A 25,836-nucleotide genomic window follows, 5' to 3' on the forward strand; every position below is an offset into this window, starting at 1 on the left:
GACCTTCGCACCGACTGCATGACTTTCGCTTTCCGCTAAGAAATGGAAGGTATGGGCGTGAGCGTCCTCCACTAATGTTAACCCAATTGCTGCTCTTGAAGCTCCGAATAAGCCAGGCGAAGGATGAGGCGGAGCTACTGGAAGCTCAACTGCCCGCCAACAATCTTCTGGTCGCTGCTCTCGTTGCACCTGATGCTTCATTGACGCTTCAGCGTGGAAGGAAGATGCTTCGAGGATACCCTCCCTGGACCCGATGAAGCGAAGTTTCGTGAAAATTGTCGTGTGTAGTCGCGCACATTTCGCTTCATCGTGGGGATTTGCCGGCAAGACATGGAGAGAGAGGTGATCAACATGCGACAACCTATATCTCCGAGGTGAAAATATCCTTCATCTATACCGTCGCTGTTCCAGTTCCGAGGATAGGACAGTCGACTCTGAATGAGGTGTACCGGGAATTCTACGCTGTCGTTATATAAGTCGTCTCGAAGACCGATTCCTCAGAATGATTACCCCATCGGAGATGGAACATTGTGTACGAGACTTCCAAGCGGTGTGTGTCTTTCGCCCACTTTCTTCAGCCTGTTGGGGCCCTGGGTGGATGCATGCCATTTCCCAGATTCACCCACCAAAGAAGCAGCAATGCAGAATAATAATAACAGAATAATACAGTTTTCTCCGTATTATTCTGCGTAACCAGTTTTCACTATCTCGTAATGAGTGCCTCTTTCTCCATTTTCTTCTCTCTTAACTCAACTCTCTGTATTTTGCGTTATTCTGTACGAACAGCTTTCCGTCAACAAGATACATATTCAGCATGTCGCCAAAAATAGATAGTATAGTTGCCTTATGAATCAACAGAGTACCGGATGTTCCGGCGAGCCATTTATCATGCCATCTTCTTCGTTTCTGTTTTGACTTTTGTCGAGATGAGGAAACTATGTGACCGTGATCTGTTTTTATGTACCGCTTCTTTTGTTACGCAGTATCGAACGTCATCTCCCACGCAGTATCCATGCAGAATAATAGTGGCGTGGATGACTAAGCAAACTAAGTCCACCCTGTAGACGCATGTGTTATGTAAACATGCTCCTCGCGTTTCTGTTGGTGTGTGTCGAGCTTCGAAAATAAATGCAGTCGAGTAGGCTCTCTCCCTGTATATGTCTAGCCGAGCAGTCCCAAGTGCATAGTGTGTACATGATGCGCTCAAGCGCGTAAACAGTTTTTCAGCATTGGGTAACAGCAGGGGCCTTGCAACACCCCAGATCCCAACCGACAGCCCCTTCCATCCTCCCCACCGCCTCCACCAATTCATGCCCGGGTCCCTTTTTTTTTTAAATTCTGTCTTAGCGCCGCGAAGCAACTGCGGCAATGATCGGCGTATAGATGTGGACAGATGGAGAGGACAGCAGGAAGGAGTGGGAGACAGGAAGAATTAGTATGCGTCCTTGGCCGACTTCAGGGGGAGCTGGTCCGACATTCGTCTGGAAAGTATGCAAAAAGACCAAGGGAAAATCCCAGACAGCACAGGCGGTGCGTGGGTTCGAACCCGCTTCACCTCCCAGTCTCGGCGTCGAAAGCGGTCATCCTAGCCACTATGCCACGTACGGTCCCAAAAAGGCAAAGGAAAACTGTTTCTGACATTTTATTCGCATGCGGCACTTGAGATAACATTTTGGCTCCTCACCTCCATAGGAATTTGTAGCCCCCGTAACCCCCCTTCCGCCACCCCTGGGTACCAGAATAGAAGAAGAAAAAAAAAAAGAAAGAAAAGAGAAAGAACGGTGGTCCTGGGAAAAATGTCAAAACGCGAACGCCGGGTGGATAACTCTTATTCGAACTTGGTAGCAAAAGTGAAGGTCATGAAGTTACCATGTTCAGAAGCAGATAGTATAGCAGATACTGAACACTGGGATAAACTCAATTAGGACCGGGTATGGACTTGCATCCTTGCGCTGTGTACGGGGTCCGGATGAGCGTGTTGACGGAAATAAATGATTTGATTTGATAATATTTGAATTGATAATAACGAAAATATTAATCAGATTTACACGTGGTGTGTCAGCCATTATGCTGACACACCATGATAGAAGTAAAGCGTATGCATACAGGCAGTATCGTATGCAAATATAGGATGCTTCATTCGATGCTGTCTGTCTTTTCTAAATTTCTAGGGGGAATTGCGAGGCTGATTATAATTCTAAGAGGCGGTAGTACTTTGTGTATACCCGTTTACACCTTTGCACAGCTTATGAGGACAAGAAGGGGCACTTCCAGGTTTAGTAACTTTACGGAAGGTATGTAGTTGATATGACGATGTTCCTCCATGGTTGGTTGCTTGGTAAAAAATAAATAAAAAAAATAAGTAAAAGATGTTGGCCCAACTCCAGTTATGACCACCATACATCGAAGTGACGGTTCATTTCTGTACCGCACTGTAGCGTTATTCGCAGTAGCTGCAAAAGGAGAAATAACGTTTAATCTAGAACGTCACCACAATAACTGAACTTAAAGTGGGTCTTACCTTGTTATCAGTATCGTATTTAAAACCGACGGTCTCTCCCGCTGCAGTGACATTCAGTGGGGCAGTTACGATACCCGCTACATTGATCTCGGCAAGATAGAGGCCCGCTACGTAGCCCGAGTGTTTGTATATCACTTCCAGCCTTCCCTGAAATAGAAGCTGAAGTGACTTCCACGATTGTAAAACAATGCGCGGGCTAAGAATAAAAGTCCGCACTTTCGTCGTAATGGAGGGGGGGGGGGGGGTATCGTTTATCGAAAGAAAGAAGAAAAAAAAATAAGAAAGGGCGGTCTGCCTTCCGAAACGGGCGGCAAGTTGCCACAGAGAGAGAGAGAGAGAGAGAGAGAGAGAAAACGGAAACGACAGGGTAAAACGACAAAACGGGACACACCAACAAGACACACGACACAAAGCAACGATCCGTTCAGTGCTAAGTTCGGTGGCTGTGCCACCTGGTGGCCACCTTCGGTTCACCATACACTTCACCATAACAGTTTTGAGTTGGTCACATTAGCTGGTCAGAGTTTGATGGTCACAGCGTTGTGTATTTGTTCTTTGCTGTCAGAGAACACCTAGGGGGTTACTCTCCATCATGAAATCTAGGACTGCGCCTTGTGTTCCCCGCCGTGTTGACATTGATCCAGTGGGGTAAATGAGTGGGGAAAGCGGGGTAATGGGACGTTTGAAAAATGACAGTAATTCAAAACTCGTCGCACTCTTTGCTCCAGTCTAAATTTTTGTTCGCTTGAACATTCCTGTGTTCAGACAATATTCCGGTCTGCTTTCTGCACGCACATACGCACGCAAATAAACAAATAAAGACACAAACAAGAGAGAGAGAAAATCTTTGGGCAGCTTTATCTGACCATCTCATAACTATGTGGAAACGTATTTCATCTGAGAGGTACTTACCTGCGCAAGCACGAAATCGAAGAGTGAGTACTCGCCCTTCTCCAAAGTATCTGTAACGTAATCAAAAGCGGTGAAACATCCATGTAAAACCCTGCACCATCCGGGGATATCCGCAGCAAACTTGCGGATTCGGATGAAATATGGACGCTTGTTGTGGTCTGCGGATCGGATGCGGACGCCACCGGAAGAGGATCGCGAGATCGCGCCACCAATTTTCTACGCACTAGGCACCGAACCAATGTTGCCGTTCTAGCGACTTTCAGAGCGGGTCAGGGACCAAATATACGTGTCTAGCGCCTAACGACTAATCTAGCGACTTGGGCTCAAGCAACACGCGGCATCTGGAAGTTTTTAAAACCGCTCGAAAACTGCCATTTATCGTGAAAATAATTGAAAATACTATATTTTTGCGGACTTCTCGCTGTGGGCATCTCCTAGGCCTCAGTTGTTTCGTGCAGGTGCCCCATCAGACGCCCCCCACGTAATGCGTGGCGCCTGTCGCTTATAAAGGCAGACGCCACGATGACGATGACCATACGTCTAGCGGAGCAATGGCGATGACGCTACCGCTGACAGAATCATTTTTTAAAACTTTGGCTCATTTTACGTGAAACATCCTGTATAAACAAAAAAGAGCGCACGCAGAAGCCACACTTGATGTCGGAAGCTGAGACCAAGCAGAAATCCGTCGTAAGAAAGCTTGAGTTTGAGTGGACGAAACAGAGACGACACACAGAACTCAAATTTTGAGTCCCGTTCTGTTTTTTCCGCTCGTGCTCAAGGTTTCTTACGATGAATTTCTGCCACCAGCTCACCTGGGGGTATGCTGTTCTTCCAAGCAGAAACCTCGGAAATGATGTCAAGAAACCGATGTTGACGGATTGTAAGAGAAAAGCTTGCCGTTAAAAATAGATTCACGGCAGTTTTGTCTGGCGACTTTTTCTAGCGACACTACAAATTCATCTAGCGACATCTGGCGACTTTTTTAGGCCTCTTTAGCGAGTTTTCTGCTAGCTGCTTCGGCAACACTGCACCGAGCACAGACTACAAGGTCAACTGGGAGAGGAGTTATGGTGCCTCAGTACTAGCTCCCTCTGCATAGGGTGAAGACAAAAGCGTCGTCTGTTACGAATTTCCGCCATCTTTACGCCCACGCACAGCTCGCGATGCGCTCACAAAAGTATAGCTAAACGCATAGCTACACAGTGCATTTTGGAGTTGAGTAAATACATAGGAGAGGACGTTTGAAAAAGTGGATGAAATCGGTGCACAGCATTCATGCGTGGTATGGGCGTAAACATGGCGGCTTTGCGGCATTCTCTTCTACCAAGGGTGACTTCTCCCTTACACAGAGGGAGCTAGCATTCGGGCACCCTAGTCGGGGAGCGCGTACGACGCCGATTTTCTCGGCATTCCACTCGTAATAAACACTACATACTCGGTTTGCTGTTTGCAGCAAACCGAGTCCGTGCGTGCTGCCATGTATTCTTTCGTGGCAGCTAAATCTGTGCTTGCTGTCGTGTATCCTTTGGTGGCATCATGGACGCTCAGGACCTGTCCTCGCTACAAAACTATGCTACTCCGGTGCTTTCATTCTCTGAACAAGAGAGGGGAAGTCGCCCGTGCGGTCAAAGTTCGGTGACAGCAGTTCGGTGCTGTTTTGTGCTGACGGGAAATAAAGTTTATTGCCAGGAAAATTGGTTAGATATGTCGAGCCCAGAAACTGGACCATCTCTGCGTCCCGTGGGGGACGCGGATTTTGCGGGTTGGATGCGGATGTAGAAGTTTGTGGCTGTTACGGATGCGGGTCAGACGCGGATGTCAAAAAGCGCATCCGCGCAGGGCTTTACGTCCATGGATTGAGACCTATTGACACACCAGCGACCTTCGACGTCAACTTACCCCAACGACGTTCCGTCGAAAAACATCGTTCCCTAGTAGAAGGGTAGATAATCCAGGGAAGCGCGGTAAGGTAGTATGAAGGGACGAGAGCCGCCGATATTTCGAACAGAGACGCCGAGAAGACGAACACTCTCTGTTCGAAATATCGGCGGCTCTCGTCCTGAGGCAATTCCCTTCATTGTTCACTAGGGGCCATTGTCGAACAACACAATAATATGCAGCATGGGTATCGGATGTGGTTCATAACGTCAAACGATAAATTGATTGCACGCATACCCATACCACGCAGTTTCGAATTTGGCGGGCTACGGCACCACGAAGACGCATGGGCCAACAGCGCTCTCTCGGGGGCTCCGGAAGAATCGTTCGACGCGCCTGTTTCGAACCGGTTCCCGTGGTCTTTCCTCACACCATGCACTTTGCGGATGACGTAGAGATAGCTCATGACGATTGCATGGGATGTTCCACCTCAGGATTTGCAGTACCCTACATTACGTGATGCCGGGGATAGGAATAGAGCTCCCCGTGTTATGTAAACATTGCGGCGACTGCAGCGTCATAGTGGTGGGTGGGCTGGCGGCCAGCCTTGGGGCTACTCGCTTTGTTTTGTCCTATATGACTACGTGCGTTAGTTTTGCCCGCCACTGGGAAGATCAAGTGACAATGACGTAGTTCTCCGGGAACTCTATTAAATGAAGCACGCACACGAACACATGACAGGCATGCGCCACGTAAGGTGTGTCAGTCAACCTATTTGTGTTGCTGCTCGTGCGCCGCAGGGTAGGTTTGCGGGCAACTTCGACCTCCTGGAGTGCTTTTGATGTGCGCCAGAAATCTCCGACACACGGTGCAGCAAGCAATGCTTACCTCCAAAATATCGCTATATATTGTTAGCGAAGTAAGAATCCACCGCCGGGTATCGCTACTTCTCTAATACAGATATCGAATGACAACGGAGGCGCACCGGCCGATGCTAGAGAGAAACAGAGAGAGAGAGAGAACGACGCGACACGAACGAAAGTGGACGCGTGGACTCATGGCGCGTTCGATTTTTATCCTATATGTATGCAACCTGCGAAATACAGTTATTCCGTTACGAATTTACTGGTGACTACGGTGCTCACAACTGACAATACTCGACGGATAAACATAAGCCACAGTGGCTGCCGACAACGGATATGCACATGCAGCCCGTATAAAGTTGTTACTTTGCATCGTGTATGCCACAGACCAATCATAAAGGACTTTGTTTGGCAAAGAATCTGAACATGTTTCCTCCACTGAAGAAATTAATAGATTAGGGAAGAACAAAAAGGGAAAACAGAAAAAAAGAGCGTTGGGACAAATCTTATGTTATTCCTAAGAGGACCTTGGATGTCTTTACTGTAAACGAAGTCACGGACTGTTCTGTTTGCTGGATATTCAAGGAGTTTCAGTTTGAATGTGTTTTGTTTTCCTTCCCTCTTCAGGGGGGTAGGGTCCTGCACTCAACGCAGGGAAACATCCCACATAATCATCATCATCCATTCATCTATGTTGTTGTTGTTGTTGAATGTGTTCTAGGACATGTTCCTCTTATGAGTACAGTCTGCATGTAGGTCACTTGTTGAATCGGCTTGCACCTGAGATATGGTACGTACCGAGCGATTCTCCGTCGTCCCAGAATAATTGCCCCTGGGCGGTTCCTCCCTTGTCCAGTGCAACAAGCAGAGTCAGTGGCTTTGCTCGGCTGCGGAGAAATGTAAATAATGGTGTAAAACATTGGGAGCATACCCGTTGCTCATGTACTCCCACAGGAAGCATAATAGAGCGCTGTCTATACTATGCTTTTTATATGTATATATAATCAAACTCAACTATGCTCTCAATTTTTTTCTTCCTCTAGCACATCACATCACCATGCCTCTTTTGTATAAATGATGGAAGCATAGAAAAAAGTTCACACCTCCACTTTTTCGATCGACCACTCACTCAATCAGTCAATCAATTTTTATTACTTGTTGAAGGTACGCAACCCTAGCGTGCTCGTAGCTGCACAGAGCGTCCTTTATATAACCACTAAAAGGGATGTAGACGGAACAAATGTTAGTAATGCCCGCATTTTTTCAGTTACAGGAAATTTATTGAACACTACAAACCTTGTGAAATCATGGCAGCCACTTGGTTTTACGAGAAGCTTTTTATGACGTTGATCATTAAACGCGGTCGTTGCGAGGTACAAACGCGTTCTTTCTTACAGGGTTGGGCATGCGTCAAAATATGGGAGTCAAGCCCGAATCACGTCAGAGGAACAGACCTACTGCTTCCAGAGATCTACAATAAGAGCTAATAAGAACGCAAAGAACACAGTATGTCATTCCTGCTCGAAGCTGTCATAACAAGGAGGACTTCCCGGCACCTTTCAGTGGTGGTTAGGGCAGTCTGTTGGAGTGCGATAATGTGTCCTCCTCGGAGAAGCGCGGGCACGTTGTCCGTGAGCGCTGCGGGGAAATCCATGTACCTTCCAACTTCGTTGTCAATGGGAGCACCAGAGTAGAGGTTATACCAGACGCCGCCTGGGACGTAGGCACGGACGTACTTCTGGCCCTAGGAGACATTCGTGCAGCACATAATAGGAAAGGAGTAAATCCTCCATCACGAAACGAGTCGAGTATATTGAATATGTCCGCGAGGGACGTTAAATACGGGGTGCCGTGTGGTGAGCTTTCATCGCACATTAAAGAACCCTCAGGTGGGCAAAAGCATTCCACAGACCGACCGCTGTGGCGTCGCTCATGATCTCACTTGTCTTGCGACGTAAACCCCCAATTATTATTATATTGCGTATCTTTTTCCTCTGGCAGACCTTTCATTCTGATAAATGTATGTCCCCCCCTCCCATATCTTTTCCGCACTGAACATATGGTTCTTGGTCTGGGCAAGACGGTTAACATCCTCGACGAAGATAATTCGGCATTTTACGGCGCGAGACAGCGATTACTACAAGCGACCGCGTGGATTAGTGGTGGTCGGTACATGGAGTAGTTTTGCCCACCTGAGAACTCTTCAACGTGGACCGAAGGCACCACGTCTAAACCATGTGTCGCGCAAGACAACCTGTCTATGCATCCTGTACCATATACCACAAAACCTCTCGAGTATACTTAGCTACCTAACACGCGACCTTGGAGTCAGTAAGCGGACGCGTCGTCAGCTGACCCAGGAGGGCAATGGCGAGGAAGGCTCAGGGGCTCAGGCATCTGAACTTGTACGCTAGGTGTTTTCTCTACCGATTTTCGCTACCGGGTTGCAATGGTACCCGTATGTGAAGCTCTTGAGCCTCACGCTTCTTGTCCCGTCTCTATGTTTATTTCCTCGACGTAGTCATAGATTCATTATGGGATTTATCGGTATTTTATCCGACAGCCTCGGTCATGCCCCGGTTGCGGTAGAACTAGAGTCACTAAATAAGCTATTATTATTTAGTGACTCTAGGTAGAACGGCACTCACCGGGTAGAGAGCAGGCATAATCAAGAGCGCCGATCCCCACATGAACTGGCTCTCGATTTCGTATGTTTTCGGGTCGTGCGGAAACCTGAAAGCAAGATTATTCTTGGATGCGTTGCACAGTCTGAACTCGTAACACTATTCCGGGCATGCTCGTCGAGGTTTGACGCAAGAGACTCCCAAAAGGCCTCACGCGACACCAACCTGCATCGTTCACAATCGCATTCGACGCGCCTTTTATGCATCGAGTGAACAAACACGTCAATTTAACGAACCTTATCCAAAGTCATCGTAAGCTTGTTGGGTCATTGGCTCTGACATATAGTCTTGACGAAAACACGTCCTCACCCTCAAGAGACCATTTGCAAACAATGTGCAATGCAGTGCCACTCCAGATTTACCTTCGCAACGCGCGTGACGACAGAACGTATTGGGCTTTGCAGTTCTGGAGGATAAAGCTTCGTTTGTTTGTTTGTTTGTAAGGGAAAAAAGAGAGGACAAACTGAACTCGTCTCCCGACGTCCGCTACTCCAATCGTAAATTCTAAAAAAAAAGAAAGAAAAAAGAAATCCTCCTCAGGTATACTCTACTCGCAAGTTCGCTATTCACTATTCACATGTTCGCTATTCCGAAATCCACTCTTGGCGTGTGCACTAGAAGTCCACTATTCACAATTATCCCAAGATCGTTCGACCGCAGCGTCTGCAATAGTACAATGCTGTCTGCACCGTGGATCAGATTTCACAACGTTCCCGGCTTTTCTGACAGTTTGCCTGCGTGGATCCGAATAGGTGGATTACGTATTTCCAAACCAAACCAACGTACTTCGATGCAATGTTTTGTCTTGGAGGGTAACTCTGTAGGAGAGCACAACAAGTCGCTCACCATTAGTAAGAAAACACAGGCGCTTTCAGAAAGACATAAAGGCATGCTCCGACAAATAGCGGGCAGGTCAGTGGCATTAGAAATCACACGGCGCGTAAATATAGTCTCTCATTTTCATCGAGCGGGTCGCATTTGCGGGTCAACCGGAGCAACACTAGCTCTACATGTGTAACCTCGCTGAATTTACCAGCAAAAAGGATTTAGTAGCACGCAAAACGAACCGCCCTGTTCTCCTTCAGTAACCCTCTCCATATTTTTCTTTCCTAAACCAAACAACCAATTCTTGATGTTTCACGGAATCAATTTGCTTTCGAAAAGGAGAGCCGCTGGCTAACGCTATTTTCGAGGGTTTCGGAGGAAAAAAGGAAAAGGAAACAGGAAGTGACGTCACGAACGACGAAGCTCTCTCTTATTGGTCAGCTGCAAATTTCGCGCAAGGAAAGTTGACAGGTCTTCAGGTACAGGAGTCACTATTCTCTAGCGCCATACCGATCCGTAAATAGGTTATTGCGTACTCGAAAAACATTGCCCTGGCAACGGTGTCTCCAAAAGCACGACTCCCGTAGAAGAGGGTGTACAAATATGGAAGCAAACTATAACGATTGAGAAGATTCTTCCGAGCTGCTTGTATTACAGTCGGCCCCATGCTGAACGGGTCCTGGTCCTGAAAAAAAAAAAAGACGAATCCAACATGTAAAACGATCGAGTAGCGTGGCAGGTGTGTGATATATTAAAGTGTCGTAACTACTGGAAATCAGTGTGCATGTACCAGAGGGCATACAACACAACCTTTAATGCTTAAATAAGTGCCGTGGTCGTTCATCTGCGTTCTCCAGCTACGCTACAAACAATGCAAACGACGTCTTTGTCAACTTGAATGCGTGTCTTTTGTGGTATTTTGACGAGAGAATCACGCCACTACGGAACTGGTGGTATATATCTTTCACCGGTAATCAAAGGGCTGTTGGGTCGAGCACTACAGAGGCGTTTTTTGTTTTGTTTTGCAATAAACCTATATCCCCCCCCCCCCATTACAGAGGCACGCTATCCAAGTATTGGAGTGATGTGATGTGATGTGATAAAGAAAAAAACGGGCATGTGAGTTTCGACGAAGTCGAACTGGCTACTCCAGTACACTTACACAAACAGATGATGAGATGATGAAAAAACAGAGATGATGTTCAGAGAGAACAGAGATGGTAATGGAGTTCAAGGGAGAGTAAAATGTCGGGATCGCTGGGGGCCCACACAGGACACATCACACACATGTCACGCACAGCGTGTAGGATGTCCATAAGCCCGGTTGCATGCAGAAAGTCTTCAAGTGCCCTTAGCGCCTTGTCGGACGACGGAGGACCTAACAGTTTCGTGATGTCGAAGGCTCGGGTGTCCACACGTGAGAGGTTTGGTATTGGAGTAAACTGAGTTATCCCCAGCGTTTGTCAGCATCAAGTGTCATCTGCAAGTCTGCTGTCTGCTGTCTGTCTGCAGAAGGTGTGGAGCGAAGCCCGAGACCGCCACTATCATCTGCAGTTTTTCTGCACGTCATTTATCCCGAACGTTCTTTCTCGTTAGCTATAGCTCCATGTTCTCACTCGTTTATCTGGATCAACTGAGCAAGAGCGGTATATTGTTTTCTCTCCTTACTATGGTGTCTTTGTCGTTGTGGTTCCTCGCAAAGGGATAGAAGGATCCGAGCGCGTGCCAGCGAGCACACAGCTCCACGGTGGTGTTCCGGTGGAATCCGCAGATGTCTGCGCCCACCAGAGGGATGCCGTAGATGCCGAAATTTAGCATGGCTGCGGGTAACACAGAAACACGTGCCTCTTATTCAGGAGACGCAATAAGGACAACTAATAGTATAAGCGTTATAGCAATTCCAGAAATCCTTACTCTTTGCAAACATGTTCAGTATGTCACTCACCCTCAAAATGTCAAATTAGTACACAAAACGGGAAATAGAATACAGTATTGAAACCGAAACCTGGCGTTCCGCGCCACCTTTATCCGCTCCTCCATACTAGTAACGTCACCAGAATAACTAGGAGGGCGATGCGTATTGCGTGCTTCTGTATGTACACTCGAAGAAAAAAAGGTGCGAAAAGGTGGTAAGCTCTATACTTACCACCTAGGTCAACATAGCGTCTGATAAAGGGTGTAAAAGGGTGGTAAAAGCAACTATCATATATCCTAATTGCTACAAAAAGGCTTATGCCCCCCTCGCTCACCGAATCAGAAGCGGTAACCCTATCATTGGGTGTAACGTAAGCGGTGTAATGACCTCATTCTTTTTTCTAACAGTGTTTGCGGTGCAAACAGGACGGCATATTTGTGATGTGACGCTGTCGACGTAGGTTGTTCATGGGGGCATTGCATTCAGAGAAGAGGCAAATAGACGAAAATGTAATGTATTTTAAAATGTTCCGGTAGTTATATTCCAAAAAGAAACTTGCTTCGAGACTGTTCATTTTTCTTATGAAACTTTCGGAACTTTTGGCGTGACACCCAAAATTGAGCAGTGTTCCAGTTCAACTCCAGAATGTGGTAATATGGGCACTTTTGTCCCCGACCAAAGCGAATTGTCCATATTATCGAATACAGCAAGGAAATAACAAAACCCATGATGGTTTATGGAAAAAAATTCCCGAATTAGTGCCTGCTTGAAGCTATACTTCGTTGCATATTAGCAGAACGTCGGTAACACGTAGAGCCTGCTACTCATTCTCCTCCAAGAATTGAAAAGCCGCCTATAGTCTCGCTTGAGCCGTAGCAGATGTGTCCGTTGGCTCGGCGTTGCTGAAGTCGTCGACGCCAGAGCCTGACAACTTGCCTTGACAACTGTACCGCCTCTGTTTCGTAAGGTGCCGAGCGACTGCACTATGTGTAACTAAAGGAACAAATCTTTGCACGAGGGTCAATGGCCTGTGGACGTGTTCGGAACGGTGATGACGTCATACATATCCAGAAGTAACCCCCTTTTCCGCTTATAGTTCTTGTGGGTGGTTGCTAAGGACAGGGCATAGCTCCCTACGCAACGGAACGTCCTACTTTCAAAAGTTCTTCCGTAGAATGTGGGGAGAGGCTTGCCCTCCATGCTGATACCGTACGTAATAACCAGACAAAAATATATGGTTTGTACCTTGCTGGACCGTCTATTGTCCGAAACGCGAATTTCCATATTAAGAGTCCAGAAAGCCACCCAAAAGATTATCTGTTTCTGGCGAATTACGAAAGGATGTAACCTGACGTGACAACTAACACAAAAAATTCTCTGTACGCAGTATTTTTCTTGGAATAAAACGCCCCCGAACATCGACGCGTGCGTTACCGCTCGAGTCGCTCTGCAGGCTTGCAGGTTGAAACGAGGAGGAGGAGGAGGATTGTGATGTCATCAGGGTTACAAGAGAGAACGCGCTCCAACCGCGGCCGGCGCTCTTCGCACTTTTTTTTTTTTTTTTTCGTTTTCATTTCTACTCCCAGTTCTCTCTCTGTGTAGCAGACGACGCTTCTGCAAACAAGCAAACCAGTCAGCGGGTTGCACCGCGATGACGTCAAAGCGACTGTGGCGGCTAGTTGCGGGCATTGCCACTGTTGCGCGCGGTCGCGATTTTCAAAATCGAATGTATGCATCTGTCGAGTGAATCATTTCGCAGAGTGCGGTGTAGCAGTCAGGTTAACGGCTTGGTTTGACAAAATGATCGTGACTGATGCGCTTTCTGTGCTTGTTTAACGGGACGAAAATGCATTGAAAAAGTGTGGTCCTCACAAAAATCGTCCATAATTCGAGTTGTCCATATTAACGGGGTCCATTTTAACGAGGCACGACTAAGTGAGTGTTACAAGTTTATCACACGAGTAAAACTGCGAGTTCGTACCTGGTATGGTAGCTCTCATGTCTTCCCAGGCGGAATCTGTGTCTCCCGTCCAATGCCCCGCCCACTTCCCCTGGCCGGAGAAGGTAGCTCTCGATATAATGAACGGTCGCTTTCGCCGTATCACCTTCAGGGCGCTGCATTTACGGAAAAATAAGTAATAAAATAAATAATAATTTAACAATAATAATAAATAATGGGTATTTGACATACGTTGAATTCTTCGCGAGTATCTGTAAAGACAGGAAAAGTGTTTTTCTACTGTATCCTTACTGGTACGTGGACACTGATTCGAGGTACGTGTGCGCATTGTGGACGTTGTAATGGCTTGAAATGTAATGCTTGTCGGTCATACACAAAGTCATGTTGTGCAGTGGCTCGTTGCTGGGTACGTAGGGGGGATATTCCAGTTTGGAGTGCAGGGGGCAGGGGTACAGACGTTCGAAGACGAACGGTTCGTTCATGTCCTGCAAGCAACCAGCACTTTAAGTCTTGTTGGTAAAAGAACAAGTATGGTTAGGAGGGTCGCTTATTTCACTTTACGTAATTCACATAGAAGACTGTACTCGTAGCCTATGAACAGCACACCGGAAGTCACAAACAAAGCGGCATCACGTCTTTCGTAAACTGACCTGAAGGGCTTGTCGGTGCTGATGACGTGTACCATGCCTCGTCAACAAATATTGCGTATTGGGAGTGTGCTTTCATAATCTCTTTACTCTTCAAGATATGTACGTTAAGCGAGCTTCTCCTACACACACACACACACACACACACACACACACACACACACACACACACACACACTCACACTCACACTCACACTCACACTCACACTCACACTCACACTCACACACTCGCTCACTCGCTCACTCGCTCACTCACTCCTTACTCACTCACTCACTCACTCACTCACTCGCACACGCGCACACTCACACACTCACACTCATTCTCTCTCTCTCTCTCTCTCTCTCTCTTAAAAATGAACTTCACCGCATAGCACGCTCGTAGCCAACCATCAACTCGAATGATATCGTTATCTGCCCTGATTTGTTGAAAACGGGAGGCGTACGCCTTTTTTGTGACACTTATGCTGTTCATAATTGTCACAAAGAAGGCGTACGCCTCCCGCTTTCAACAAATCAGGGCAGATAACGATCTCATTCGAGTTGATGGTTGGCTACGAGCGTGCTGTGCGGCGAAGTTCATTTCGTGACGACGCCCACTTCTGTGTGGCCAATAACGGCGAGCCGATACTGCCATTACCCCCCCCCCCCGTCATTTATAAGAGCGCTCACACACACACACACATATACATACATATAAATAGGATGATGATGTGGTGGGTCATTCCTGATTAACAGATCCACTGGCTTATATAGTTTCCTAATTTCAGTTCTTCCCCATTGACTGCCGTTCTTTCGTTCACATGTCTTGATGGCAATTTAGCAAATGCGTAATGCACAATAGTCTGAAGTAAAAGAAACCATGTTCGGCGTAATACTCATCCGCGCGACGGTATCGTGTACGCTTGGCGGATTTGTAAATTTCAGCATTGTGGGTTCTGCAAGTTTCTCAGAATGGACATGAGCTTGTCCACAGAGGTATGATGAGGATCACCAGGAAGTAGCGGGATTTGACACACAGTTCTTGCAAAGACACGAAACGAGCACATTAGTATAGAATGGAGCCAGCAGTACTTACGAGCCATGCCCCGTCGAATGGGATTTTATCGTGGAAGAGTTGGAACTGCTTTGTCCAGTAGGATGTGGCATTCGGATGGGAAAAGTCTGGAAACACGCTGCTTATCGGGTTCCATACCTACACACGTGAAAAGGTATATCTCTTTGTATGCTGAGAAAATAGTCGCTGTTACATAGATCTGGTATGGTATGTGACCACGACTGGGTTATCGGATGGTAATTTCTAAGATTCTGCGTTGAAGAGAACGAATGAGAGAGGGGAGCCTTTGTTGCAGAGTTAATTAGAGGACTAGTGAGATAATGATGCTGCTAAGCTGCGTCTAGAACGTGGAAAGTGTTCGGGGATGTAAGATCGCACAACTGGATAGAAACCCAGCATGTCAACCTTCGTAGTACTTCCCTGGACGCAGGTACCTTCGTTCGCGGTGCACTAACGCCATTGGTAGAGCTTTCGAAAAATAATTGATCGACCTTGGTGTAGCTGATGTCTCCCGATGAATTTCTGACAAATATGTCCATGGCAATCCCGTCGTCGTAGGGTGGGTACGTTCCTGGAGGTTGTGATCCGCTCACAGCCGCGTCCTGTTCATGGGACAAAGACAGTAAGACATCTTCAGATATTGGAGGGGCGGCTACAGTGCCAAACAGTGCAGTGGATGTCAAATTAGGTCGTCTTTCTACTAATCTTTGAAGAAACCGGCAGACCCCCCTTCACAAGTTTCAGTTACTCGCAGAGCATTGGTATACTAGCAACGACACAGGCCTCTTTCTGGTAGCGCCATTCCGGTGCAATTTGCATGATGGTCAGATGCTTTGCTAGGCTGGGGATCGTAGACCGCACTTATCTTTGCGCCATATTCTCAAACTAAGGAGCTACTTTATACAGGTTGTTGCACGAGAGAGTGACCCCTAATTATTAAAAAAAATCTACGCGAGATAAAAATTGAAAACCTTGCGCACGACACGTGTGAAGGTTTTTGCTACCCCAACAGGTGTTTTTTTTAATTATTATTATTATACGAAGTGTTTTCTATGAGTGTACCTAATTAATTAGTCTAATTAGCTTAATTGAACTAAAAAAATTGCCCAGGAAAGGTAACTTTTTGTCTTAATTAGAAAGCCCATGGCCACAACACACCAATTCAGTCACAAATACATGATCTTTTGCAATGTTTCCACAAAAATTTGACACCCGAACACGCGTAACAAGCGCCAGAAAAACTGCCGCTCATGAAGCCGCGCGCTCATCCAAGTTGCTCCGCCTAAAGTTTGGGGAGGAGGAAAGGACGACACAGAAATCAGCACAGAGCATCCGATTCGGTGATTATCAGTAACGGATAGATGCGAACAGATAAGCTTGCGAAGACAAAATGCGTGATTGCACCCGGTCCCCGTCCTCCTTATTTTTTGTTTTGTTTGTTTTTCTTGTGCTGGGGGGGGGGGGGGGGGTTCCATGCGCAGTGGGAGTGTCTTCGGGCCGTGCCGATTGTGCCCACACTGTGAAATCCGAAAGCGCTCTTGCAGAGATGGCAAGTTTTCGGGTGTCAAACTTTTTTTTTATTCCGTGTTGGCGCCGCGAAGCAACTATGGCTATGAGCGGCGTACAGATGTGGGCAGATGGAGACAGCACAGCCGGTGGTAGGATTCGAACCCACCATCTCCCAGTCTTCAACACGACCTTGGCTACAACAAACGAGCGGGACGTCTTAACCCGCTCGGCCATGCCGCTGGTGGGTGTTAAATAATTTTGGGAATAGTTGAAGCAACTTTAAAGTTACGATTAGAAGAGCATGTTGTGACCACGGACTTTGTAATTAACAAAAAAAAAAAAAAACGTTACTTTTCGTTGGCAAAATTTCGAGTTCAGTTAAGATAATTATCCTAATTAATGAGGACACACTCGTGCAAACTACCTGTTTAGGTGGCAAAAACCTCCAGAAGTGTCATACAGAAGATTTCCCATTTTTATCTCGTAGATTTTTTAAAAGAATTAGCTGTCACTCACTCGTGCAACACCCTGTATATAACGAGCTTGTCAGATACAGATACAATATTGTACGAGAACACAATGTGAGACGCGGAGACCTCAATGGCATATTGGGTACGGTCCTGATGACGTAAAGTGGCACCCCTTGTATGCCCCTTGTACGTCCTGTAGGAAGCCGCCCTTTCATGGCGTAAGGTTATCAGGGACAAACGCGTAATTCAAATTAAGACAGAAGTTTTTGTCGTGTTACTGTGCTGGGTAGCGCTCTGGGTAGCGACCGTATGCCTAAATAAAATGTTTAAATTCCTAAATTAAATGCCGATAGACGGTGACACATGCAGGTGAAGGAAACGTGAGAGCCTTACAAAAATTAAGACATAATGTCGACCTTGAGCGTGAAGCTGGTCCACGAACTGTGGGAGTCCCGCGTAGTTCACGTGGTCGTAGGTGAAGCCGTTTCGCTGAACCATGTGGTCGATATCGTTCCACTGTACATCCTACAAACAGTGTTGTTTTGAGCAGAAAGGTTCACGTGTCACAATACGTATTTTGACTACTTACAAGGCGTCAGCCATGTAATTCGTATGTAGCTGTACGACGCAATTTGTTATGTGTAATTTATCCAGGTTTACATGTTCTGGATTTCTAAAGCCAGCTATTGTTACTTCCACTGAAATGGGAAGAACCTTACTTTACCCAACTTGTTGAGTATACCTGCGCATGGGTGATTCTTTCCAATACAAGGTAGCACATGTGGAACATTTCGCGTTTTTCTTTTCTTGGCATGACATATGGGCCGTATTGAGGTACTCGGAAAAGTGTAAGAGCACACGGTGTTTCCGCCATTGTACCGGGTATCCGCACGAGCGACTTTATCTGGCGAGATGTCGGCAAAGGAGGGCGAGGAGGAAAGCGCGCGCCAACGAGATATCGCGGAAGAAATGCCGAGCGCATCCGAACAACGTCTGAAGTGACGATGAAGAAGTTACTCAAACACGCGACGGAGGACGGCGCTGAACGCAGCGCAGCTAGCAGACGCAGTAACTCGCCGGAGAAATTCTGCGGAGCGCGCACAGAATCTCTCGGCGGTAGACGAGTGCACGAGAAGAGTTGACGTTGCTCACGTGCACCCAAGAAACTATGACGCCGCTCCTGTCGCCCTCGCGCCTCCGCCGAGATCTCGCCCGAAAAAGTCGCTCGTGCGGATACCCGGTAAGTAGGGAAAAGAGTAGCGACACTGAGCCACGCGGGCGAACGAGCCCGCCATCTTGTGTCGGGCGCGGCTGCGTCGCCTAGCAACGGGACGCCAATCTCCCCCTTCTCCGCCGGAGAACAACGCGCAGTCGAGCCAGAACGCAACACAGGAAACCGGTTTTCGATGTAGGGGACTCAACATGGACGGCGCGTTCTTAGAAGGAGAAACCACGTGACACTATCGGCCCAATCGCAGGCACCGAACGGCGACTCCGGCGCGGAAAATGAACGCGATCGATACTCTGTGGTCTGTACCCCTATTTAGTGACACTAGTTGCTACAACTGTCGCTATAATGTGCCGTTTAGAAGGCCATAATGACCTCAACGGAACAAATTTCAAGAAAGAATTCTCCGCTAATGGTGTGTAAATACCAGCGAACAAAGGCTTACCAACGGAATGCCCACTCGTATATTGTTGAGCATTGTTTCCCTGGTGCGATCTAGGCTGCCATAGTTGTAGCGGCACAGGTGGAATCCCAGAGCCCAGTAGGGCGGCATGGCGGGCATCCCCACCACACTCTTGTATTGGCGCACAACGGCAGCGGGTGAGGAACCCACGAAGACGAAGAAATCGAAAATGCCTCCCAGGGCCCGGAAGACAGCAGCCGGTGTCGGCTGAAGCAGCACCTCTGCCAAAGCATTTTGACAATGTCGACGCTCATGGCTGATATTCGAGCATCTAGTTCAACACTCACTGTAAAGGCACCGTAAAGCAATGGAATCTCGATCTAAAAAAAATGTATCTATTTGATAGCCTGAGACGTCAGTACTCTCACGTCGCTCGCAGCTTTTACAAAAATTTAAATTCAAGTGTACGTGAAACGCTGTGTTGAAGTTGCAGCCAAACCCGTAGGAAAACTACACTACTGCGCACAACACTGTGTCTAAAAGTCGGCTACGTGTCGGGTACGTAGCTATCAGGAGAACCAAAGTATAACCAAAGGATTATACATATCACTGTTGCTCGACGAATTGGGGATTATTCGCCGCCACATGGCGCTTTTACCGCAATTTTGCTAGCAAATAAAAATATTAAAGAATATTAAGTTGTTGCTTTCGGTTTACATGCAACGGACTGTTAAACTACGTCAGCAACATAAAATGGGTGTGTGCTGATTTACAGCACATTTAGCTGACAGAATTGGCGAGTATTATACTGCCTCAATAAACATCAAATGACTTAAGACACTTGACTTCGAGTTACGTGGGATACATGTAAACCACATGTAAAATCCATCCGGTTGTGACATCACGGCTGGTAGCTCTCAATCATTAAGGCGGCCGCGGGTGACGTCACGTGGTTACGAGAGCAATTAAGTATGGTCGAAGTTTGACCTCGCTCGGTTTGTATCTCACCAATGCAGTTGAGTGTCAAAGACTGTCAACGTGTCACAAACCCTTTTAGGACATCAATGTGACATCAGTTTTTGCACGTGACCTATGACACAAACGGCGTAAACGTTCTGGAGCCTTCGCATCTTCGACAGCAACGTACAAGCTTCTCGTTGCAATACAACAACAACTACACGAATGACGATATGTTCTACCTACCCATAGCGTTGCTGTTCCGTAAAAAGACGCCGTGCGCTGTGCCTCCGTCTTCCAAGCAAATGTAAATAGGATGGGTGCCGTACAGGTTTTTGTTGGGCTGCGGGGACACGTCAGTTCATAATATTCTTGACGATGCATTAACTGCGAGACGACGCTCACCTCTGGCTCGAGTCCATTATTAAAAAAGTAATAACTGCTCCAGTTGGTGGGCAGCATTAGCGGGGCGTAATGTTCGCCCAAACCGTACATCCGTTTGGAGGGAAGAATTAGAGGAAGCTGGAGGAGCTGGTCCGTGAAGACAAGCCTATTTAGCTGGGTTCTGAATCTGCAGAGAGCGGAAAACGGTGATGAAAAAATCGAACGGAGATACGGGGGTAATTTCTGCCGTAAGATCACATCGCTGGGAGAGGTCCGCAGGCTGCCTGTTCGGTAGAACAGGGCTGTTGTTCTAGAGGGGCCTCTCGCATGATTAACAGGCATCCTATATAGCTTTCTTCTGCAAAAATAACTGAATTTCGTGCTCAAATATTGCAAATTCCACGACAAAGCTTACACACAATACTGGCCATACGAGGGCACAATAATCCCGCCCTGTTGCAAATCTCTACGCAAACGTTACGTAGAAATTTCTTGCCATAAAATCTGGCTGCAGTCTGGTCAGATTATATATTCAGGCTTCCGTCACTTGTGCTTCCGTGTTGTCATAATTTTGTGTCGACAACGACAACAACGATAAATGATGGAGAAATGATGATGACATGGGATGTTTCCAAGAAGAACAACAGGTAAATTAATGATGATGAATGGGGAAATTCGCCATATGAGGGGCGGCCCACTGCCCCAAGGCATAATGAACGGAATGAGATGTGTCGAAGCTTAAGAGTAGAGCATCGTTAAAGTAGAGTTATAAATATAGCAACCCGGGAATATTTTCTTCCTCTATGCGCTGGCGCTGGGAATAGAACAAAAGTCATAATTTGCTGAGTTTCCGCACTACGTCGACAGACTCGAAAGCTGCATACCGCGATACGAGAGAGCACCCTCTTTCGTTGAGCGAGAGCTTATCGAAAAAGTATGGGTCTTTTCTCTCCTTTAGAAGGATCTTGCGCATATTCGGAGAGTTGCTGTTCTCATGTGAGATTAAGATGGGCTGCGACGACCCGCCGGAAACTGGTAGCGTATAGGAATGGTTTCAGAGTCACGACGAAGTGGGCAGCACTAGTCCCGTCCGTAAGGAGAAACACAGTTCACGACTTACAGCACCGCGAAAATAAATTTTGAGAATTCCCGTTTCGAAATACCGAATCTGCGTTTTTCCGTGACAAAACTCGAATGCCGCATTTTCGATGGACCGCCTTGATAGCCGACCCCTTGACGTCGTGAAAGTGCTGGGCGAATGGCCTGCGATTCATCGTCAGGGTGCACAGGGCTATACTCATCACCTGGAGGGCTTACTCATCACCTTCGTTAAGAGCATAGGAGAGCTCTCGTCTCTTTTGACGTTTTTTTCTTTCCGTCTTCTTTTTTCTCTACTAGACCTGGAGTAGCTTGTCCCGCGGTGTGCTGGCTCACGACATCTCTATTTTTTCTCCTAACGTCATCATTATCCGCATTTTCAGCTTTTTCCCCCCGTGTAACATTTTCATTTCATTTTTTTCATTTTCATTTATTGTCAATGAAAAAAAAATGAAATGAAAATGTTTCTCGCGAGAAAAAAAGCGGAAGGGACAGAAAAGAAAAGAACAAGGGGAAGTTGACAAGGGCACAAACCCTCAAACAGAATCCTAGGATCGCTGATGGTTAGTCAAGCTGGTCCGTAATCCCTCGTACCAACACGTGTGGTTTTGACGTTCGCATTAGGCATTAGACAACTGCAATAGGCATCGTTCAGCCCCATTACTTAGCCACAGAAGATCGACGGTGTGCGCACGATAATCCCCACTTAGATCAGCCTTGCCTGGCTACATGGCAGAATGGAAACGATAGCGCCACCTAAATGTCAGTGGTGCTTGAAAAACACAACAACAGCTGACAACATGACGATGGCTTGAGCTGTTTCACCGCATGAATTCCGGTACCCTATACTTCGGCGTATGAGGGTTAATGTATATGAGTGGGATGGCGATGAAGGAGATTTTTGAAAATCACGCAGCCCACGTCAGTGAGGTATCTCTGTGGGATGTCTCTGGAATGCAACTTACATGGGTGTTCTCAAAGCATCCAGTCTGTAAATGTTGAGGTCCCCTTGACATGTGACATCCACTCCGTATTGGAGGTCATCGGCGTAACTCCCCTGTTGGATCTCCGGGACAGGAGGTACAAAGCGGGCATGCAAAGGATCTTGGATCTGTACAGTAAACCTTTTACTTCGCCACATGTTCACTCATGCTCATGCCGAGATACAAAGGCTTCCAATGAGAGAGGGAAAAAGAAAAATGAGACCCACACACTTTAGGGAAGGTCTAATCGTTCAAGTACAGGAACGACAGGACGAATCTCATCGAACACGACATGCAATAATGCTATGCGTGATATACAACCCTGGTATTTTGTTTCACGTTACTCAATTACCGCACGTTGTACAGAAAATGCAGAAAGTGCGTAACCTAGTCTTTTGTAATATCCTCTCCCAATACGTACCGCGCAAGATGCCGTGAGTCCCCGTTGCTTAATGAAGTTTTCACAACCGGTGGGTTGGTGCCCATCGGGTATTCTCTGTTACCGATCGTTCGTTATGCTAAAGAAGTGTTACCCAAATTCTACAGTAAACATTCTCGTACCGTGACCCTGGCCACTTCAGGAGCATGGAAGACGACTTCGACTGAGACTGTCTGAACGTCGGCGTCTATTCCCGACGGAACCTTTCTTTGGAGGCGTACGGTCACACCGCTCGGTGCTCTCTGGATTCCATCCACTTCGTATCCGGTGTAGGACGAAGGGTAGTAGCAGGAGGGTACGTTCATTTGGGAACCTGTCTGCTCCCTCCAGCAGCATCCTCGTTCAATACAGGCCTCCTGGCTCGCATACTTCTCTGGATGGCAGTCAAAGCGCTGATCATCTCCCGTAATGTCACACTCGGAACATGCATCTTGTCCCGGAAAAGCCAATGTGTGAAGGCACGTTTGCAGGCACACCACAAGGATGCTGAAAATGGTGTCAGTGTTCATATTCAGGAGAATATCACACTCTACGAAAGAAAAAAAGAAGGATTCGGGAGTAAAGTGGAGGAGAGTGCACATTCTACTCCTCTAGGTTGGACTATACTCCCTATTTTTTAGTTCCCGACACAGGTCTCGTGAACATCCTGTGAACTCAAGTCTTGTCACCTCATTCGTCAGGGCCCCACACTTTCACCTTTCACACTCAGGAACATTACTCTCATCTTTTTTAAAAACCGTATTTGTCTTTAATCTATCCCATTATTTCACCTTTTATTAGTTTATCCTTTCTTTCCTAATTGTGTTCTTTTTTTATTTTTTGCGGACTAGCAAGCCGACATACCGTTTGGCAGACCTTCCCTCTGTTTGTTTTCTCTGCTCTAATAAATATATGCACCCCCTGAAAATTATTCCCCGGCACAGGAGAAAGCCCTTAAACATCGCTGATGGTTGGATAAGCCGGTCCGTAATCCCTCGGGCCAACACGTGTGGTTTTGACGTTCGCATTAGACAACCGCAATTTTCGGTGTATAACACGCGTGTTGTACACGAGAAAAGTTGGAAAAATAGGCCGTGCGTGCTATACACCGATACATTTCCGCATAGGACCGCCAGTGACCTTGTATAAACCGCATTCTGATGACGAATCAAAATCCCGTTCAAATCAACGGGCGCATATGATGCATGACGCGTCTTATCAACCGAAGATTACGATACTTCCATGCATTTTGTTCGCAAAGGGACTAATTGTTCCTACTGCTACTGTAATTCTAATTGTTCCTACTATGTAAGAATTGACTAATTGTTATGGGAACGCATATAATCTAAAAAAAATGAATAAAATTACTCTCTTCTTTTCGTGGAGTGAATAGCACGTGACTAACCAACTAATCAACCAGCCAGCCGGTTATACTTTGCTGGTTAAGTTTTTGAGTTACCCTTTTACAGCCATCTGTTACACTTGCTTCAACAGCATTTTCTGCGCCACGTCAACATTTTGGCCTTCCTCCTGACGACAGACCTCATGAACAAATTATGAGTCATCTACACTTCACCCCATCCACGTCAACTTATATTTGGTTTTGCATCATCTTTGTGCTATATTTTTGTTTCAGGAATAGCAGGCCGACCTTCGGTCAGGCTGACCTCTCCGAAATAAACGTATACCCCCCCCCCCCCCTCTCAAGGTACTTGACTGAAGCACTGTGCAAATAAAGTGCAGAGTACGACTGTGGTGTGCTGGGCCTTCGGGGATGTCTCATACTGCGCTTCATCAAAATTTATCTGTAGGGACGCAGTCGAGGACCGTCCCGGTAAGCAGGCCCAGGCTGCTATGAGCCCCGTAAACATGATTTCTGAAGCTCGTGCGTTGTCATTTAACTGCACTTACGTCAGATCTTCAAGCGTGGTAGTGTGTGATTGTAAGTGTTTCGCTCTAACAGGAAAACAAAAAATAAATAAATAATAATAAATAGAAATAATAAAGCAGTCAAGAAAGAAACGAGGGAGAGAAGGGAGTGGAAGGGAATAAACGATCGACTCTAATGCCTGCGTGTGATAATCTATCCGACGTCTTTCTGTCACGTCTGCTATTTTAGTGTATCTGGCTATCTGCTCGCTTTTACTGCGTTAGTCTGTATGTTTGAAATGGCCATAGGTTCACCTCTGAGTGCTTGTTTTATCTGAGTGTTTGTTTTGTTGGTCCTCGTTTTATTTCTCTACTCGCTTCATTGCTGAGAAGGATATGACCTAAACCGTTGGAAGGCACCCAAGTAAAAATCACTCATTCAATTCGAAAGCCTCGTCTCAACAGGCACGTGCGGAGGAAAACCACGGATGCGTTCTACCCTGACTCACTATAATTGCCCTATTTGCAACGTGTGTGGTGCACTTGCCAACGTATAGAGCACATACTCCTCCGCTGTCGGACTTATATCAACGAGAGGCGTACACTGCAATCACAGTGCTTGCCACCCTTTGCAGCCGCCCCTTCAACTTGCCGTGCATCCTCGGCCCTTGGGACATCGCGGCCCACTCCAGGGCGGCCTTACGTCATGTAGTTGGTTTTTTTGAGGCGACTGGCCTAAAGGACTCATTGTGACCACGACAGCGCCCTCGGACATTCCCACCATCACGATCAGGATCGCCATCACCACTCCGATCATCACCGTCATCTCTCAACATCGTCATCACGCATATTAGACCCCCTAACTATGGGGTAGCGTTCCGCTGCTAGAGTGGAAAACCTCCCCACTTCAATGTCAGAATATAATTGTTGTTGTTGTTGTTGACTCACTATAAGACTTACTTTACAATAGGAACTGTGAGTTTAAAGCGCGCCAGAGCTAGAAGCTCGTACGGAACTATAACCTAAACCAACACGAATAGGTATCGGGCAGCACATTGTGTTGCACACCTTGTCATCGTGGCATCCCTCTCGGTATAGAGACCGAAATAATCTCGTTACCGTTGTGTAGCAGGCGTGATCGTGCTATGGCATTGTGCAAAAATTAGGTTCTAAAAATAGAATTAACACGCAGGCATATTGAAACCTAGGCATGCTCGTTGAAACCTGAAATCGATGGATATCATAAAAGGCATAC

At 46.8% G+C, this 25,836-nt stretch overlaps 1 protein-coding gene across 1 annotated transcript; it reads right to left on the minus strand.

Moving 5' to 3' along the window:
* Positions 1–1,812: 1,812 nt before the first annotated feature.
* LOC135395219 (lysosomal alpha-glucosidase-like) lies at positions 1,813–23,242 on the minus strand. The gene is made up of 18 exons (XM_064626459.1): positions 22,856–23,242; positions 22,277–22,422; positions 20,235–20,400; positions 20,076–20,172; positions 18,915–19,153; positions 17,635–17,766; positions 15,754–15,864; positions 15,284–15,400; positions 13,853–14,046; positions 13,583–13,716; positions 11,355–11,506; positions 10,223–10,371; positions 8,805–8,910; positions 7,836–7,921; positions 6,976–7,064; positions 3,434–3,483; positions 2,522–2,668; positions 1,813–2,453 (listed from the first exon to the last, which is right to left on the minus strand). The coding sequence occupies exons 1-18, from the start codon at positions 23,240–23,242 to the stop codon at positions 2,388–2,390; spliced, it is 2,568 nt and encodes an 855-aa protein (XP_064482529.1). The 3' UTR covers positions 1,813–2,387.
* Positions 23,243–25,836: the final 2,594 nt, after the last annotated feature.

The sequence above is a fragment of the Ornithodoros turicata genome, chromosome 5 (genome assembly GCF_037126465.1).
Source record: "Ornithodoros turicata isolate Travis chromosome 5, ASM3712646v1, whole genome shotgun sequence".
Classification (NCBI taxonomy): Eukaryota; Metazoa; Arthropoda; class Arachnida; order Ixodida; family Argasidae; genus Ornithodoros; species Ornithodoros turicata.

Bases quoted from the DNA above. Each gene is read 5' to 3' on its own strand.
- LOC135395219 (XM_064626459.1), bottom strand. From the start codon at position 23,242: ATGAACACTGACACCATTTTCAGCATCCTTGTGGTGTGCCTGCAAACG. The intron at 15,401-15,753 runs GTCGATCAATTA...TCACGTGTGTAG, and splicing joins GAGACATCAGCTACACCAAG to GTATGGAACCCGATAAGCAG. The intron at 2,454-2,521 runs GTAAGACCCACT...CTCCTTTTGCAG, and splicing joins AATACGATACTGATAACAAG to CTACTGCGAATAACGCTACA.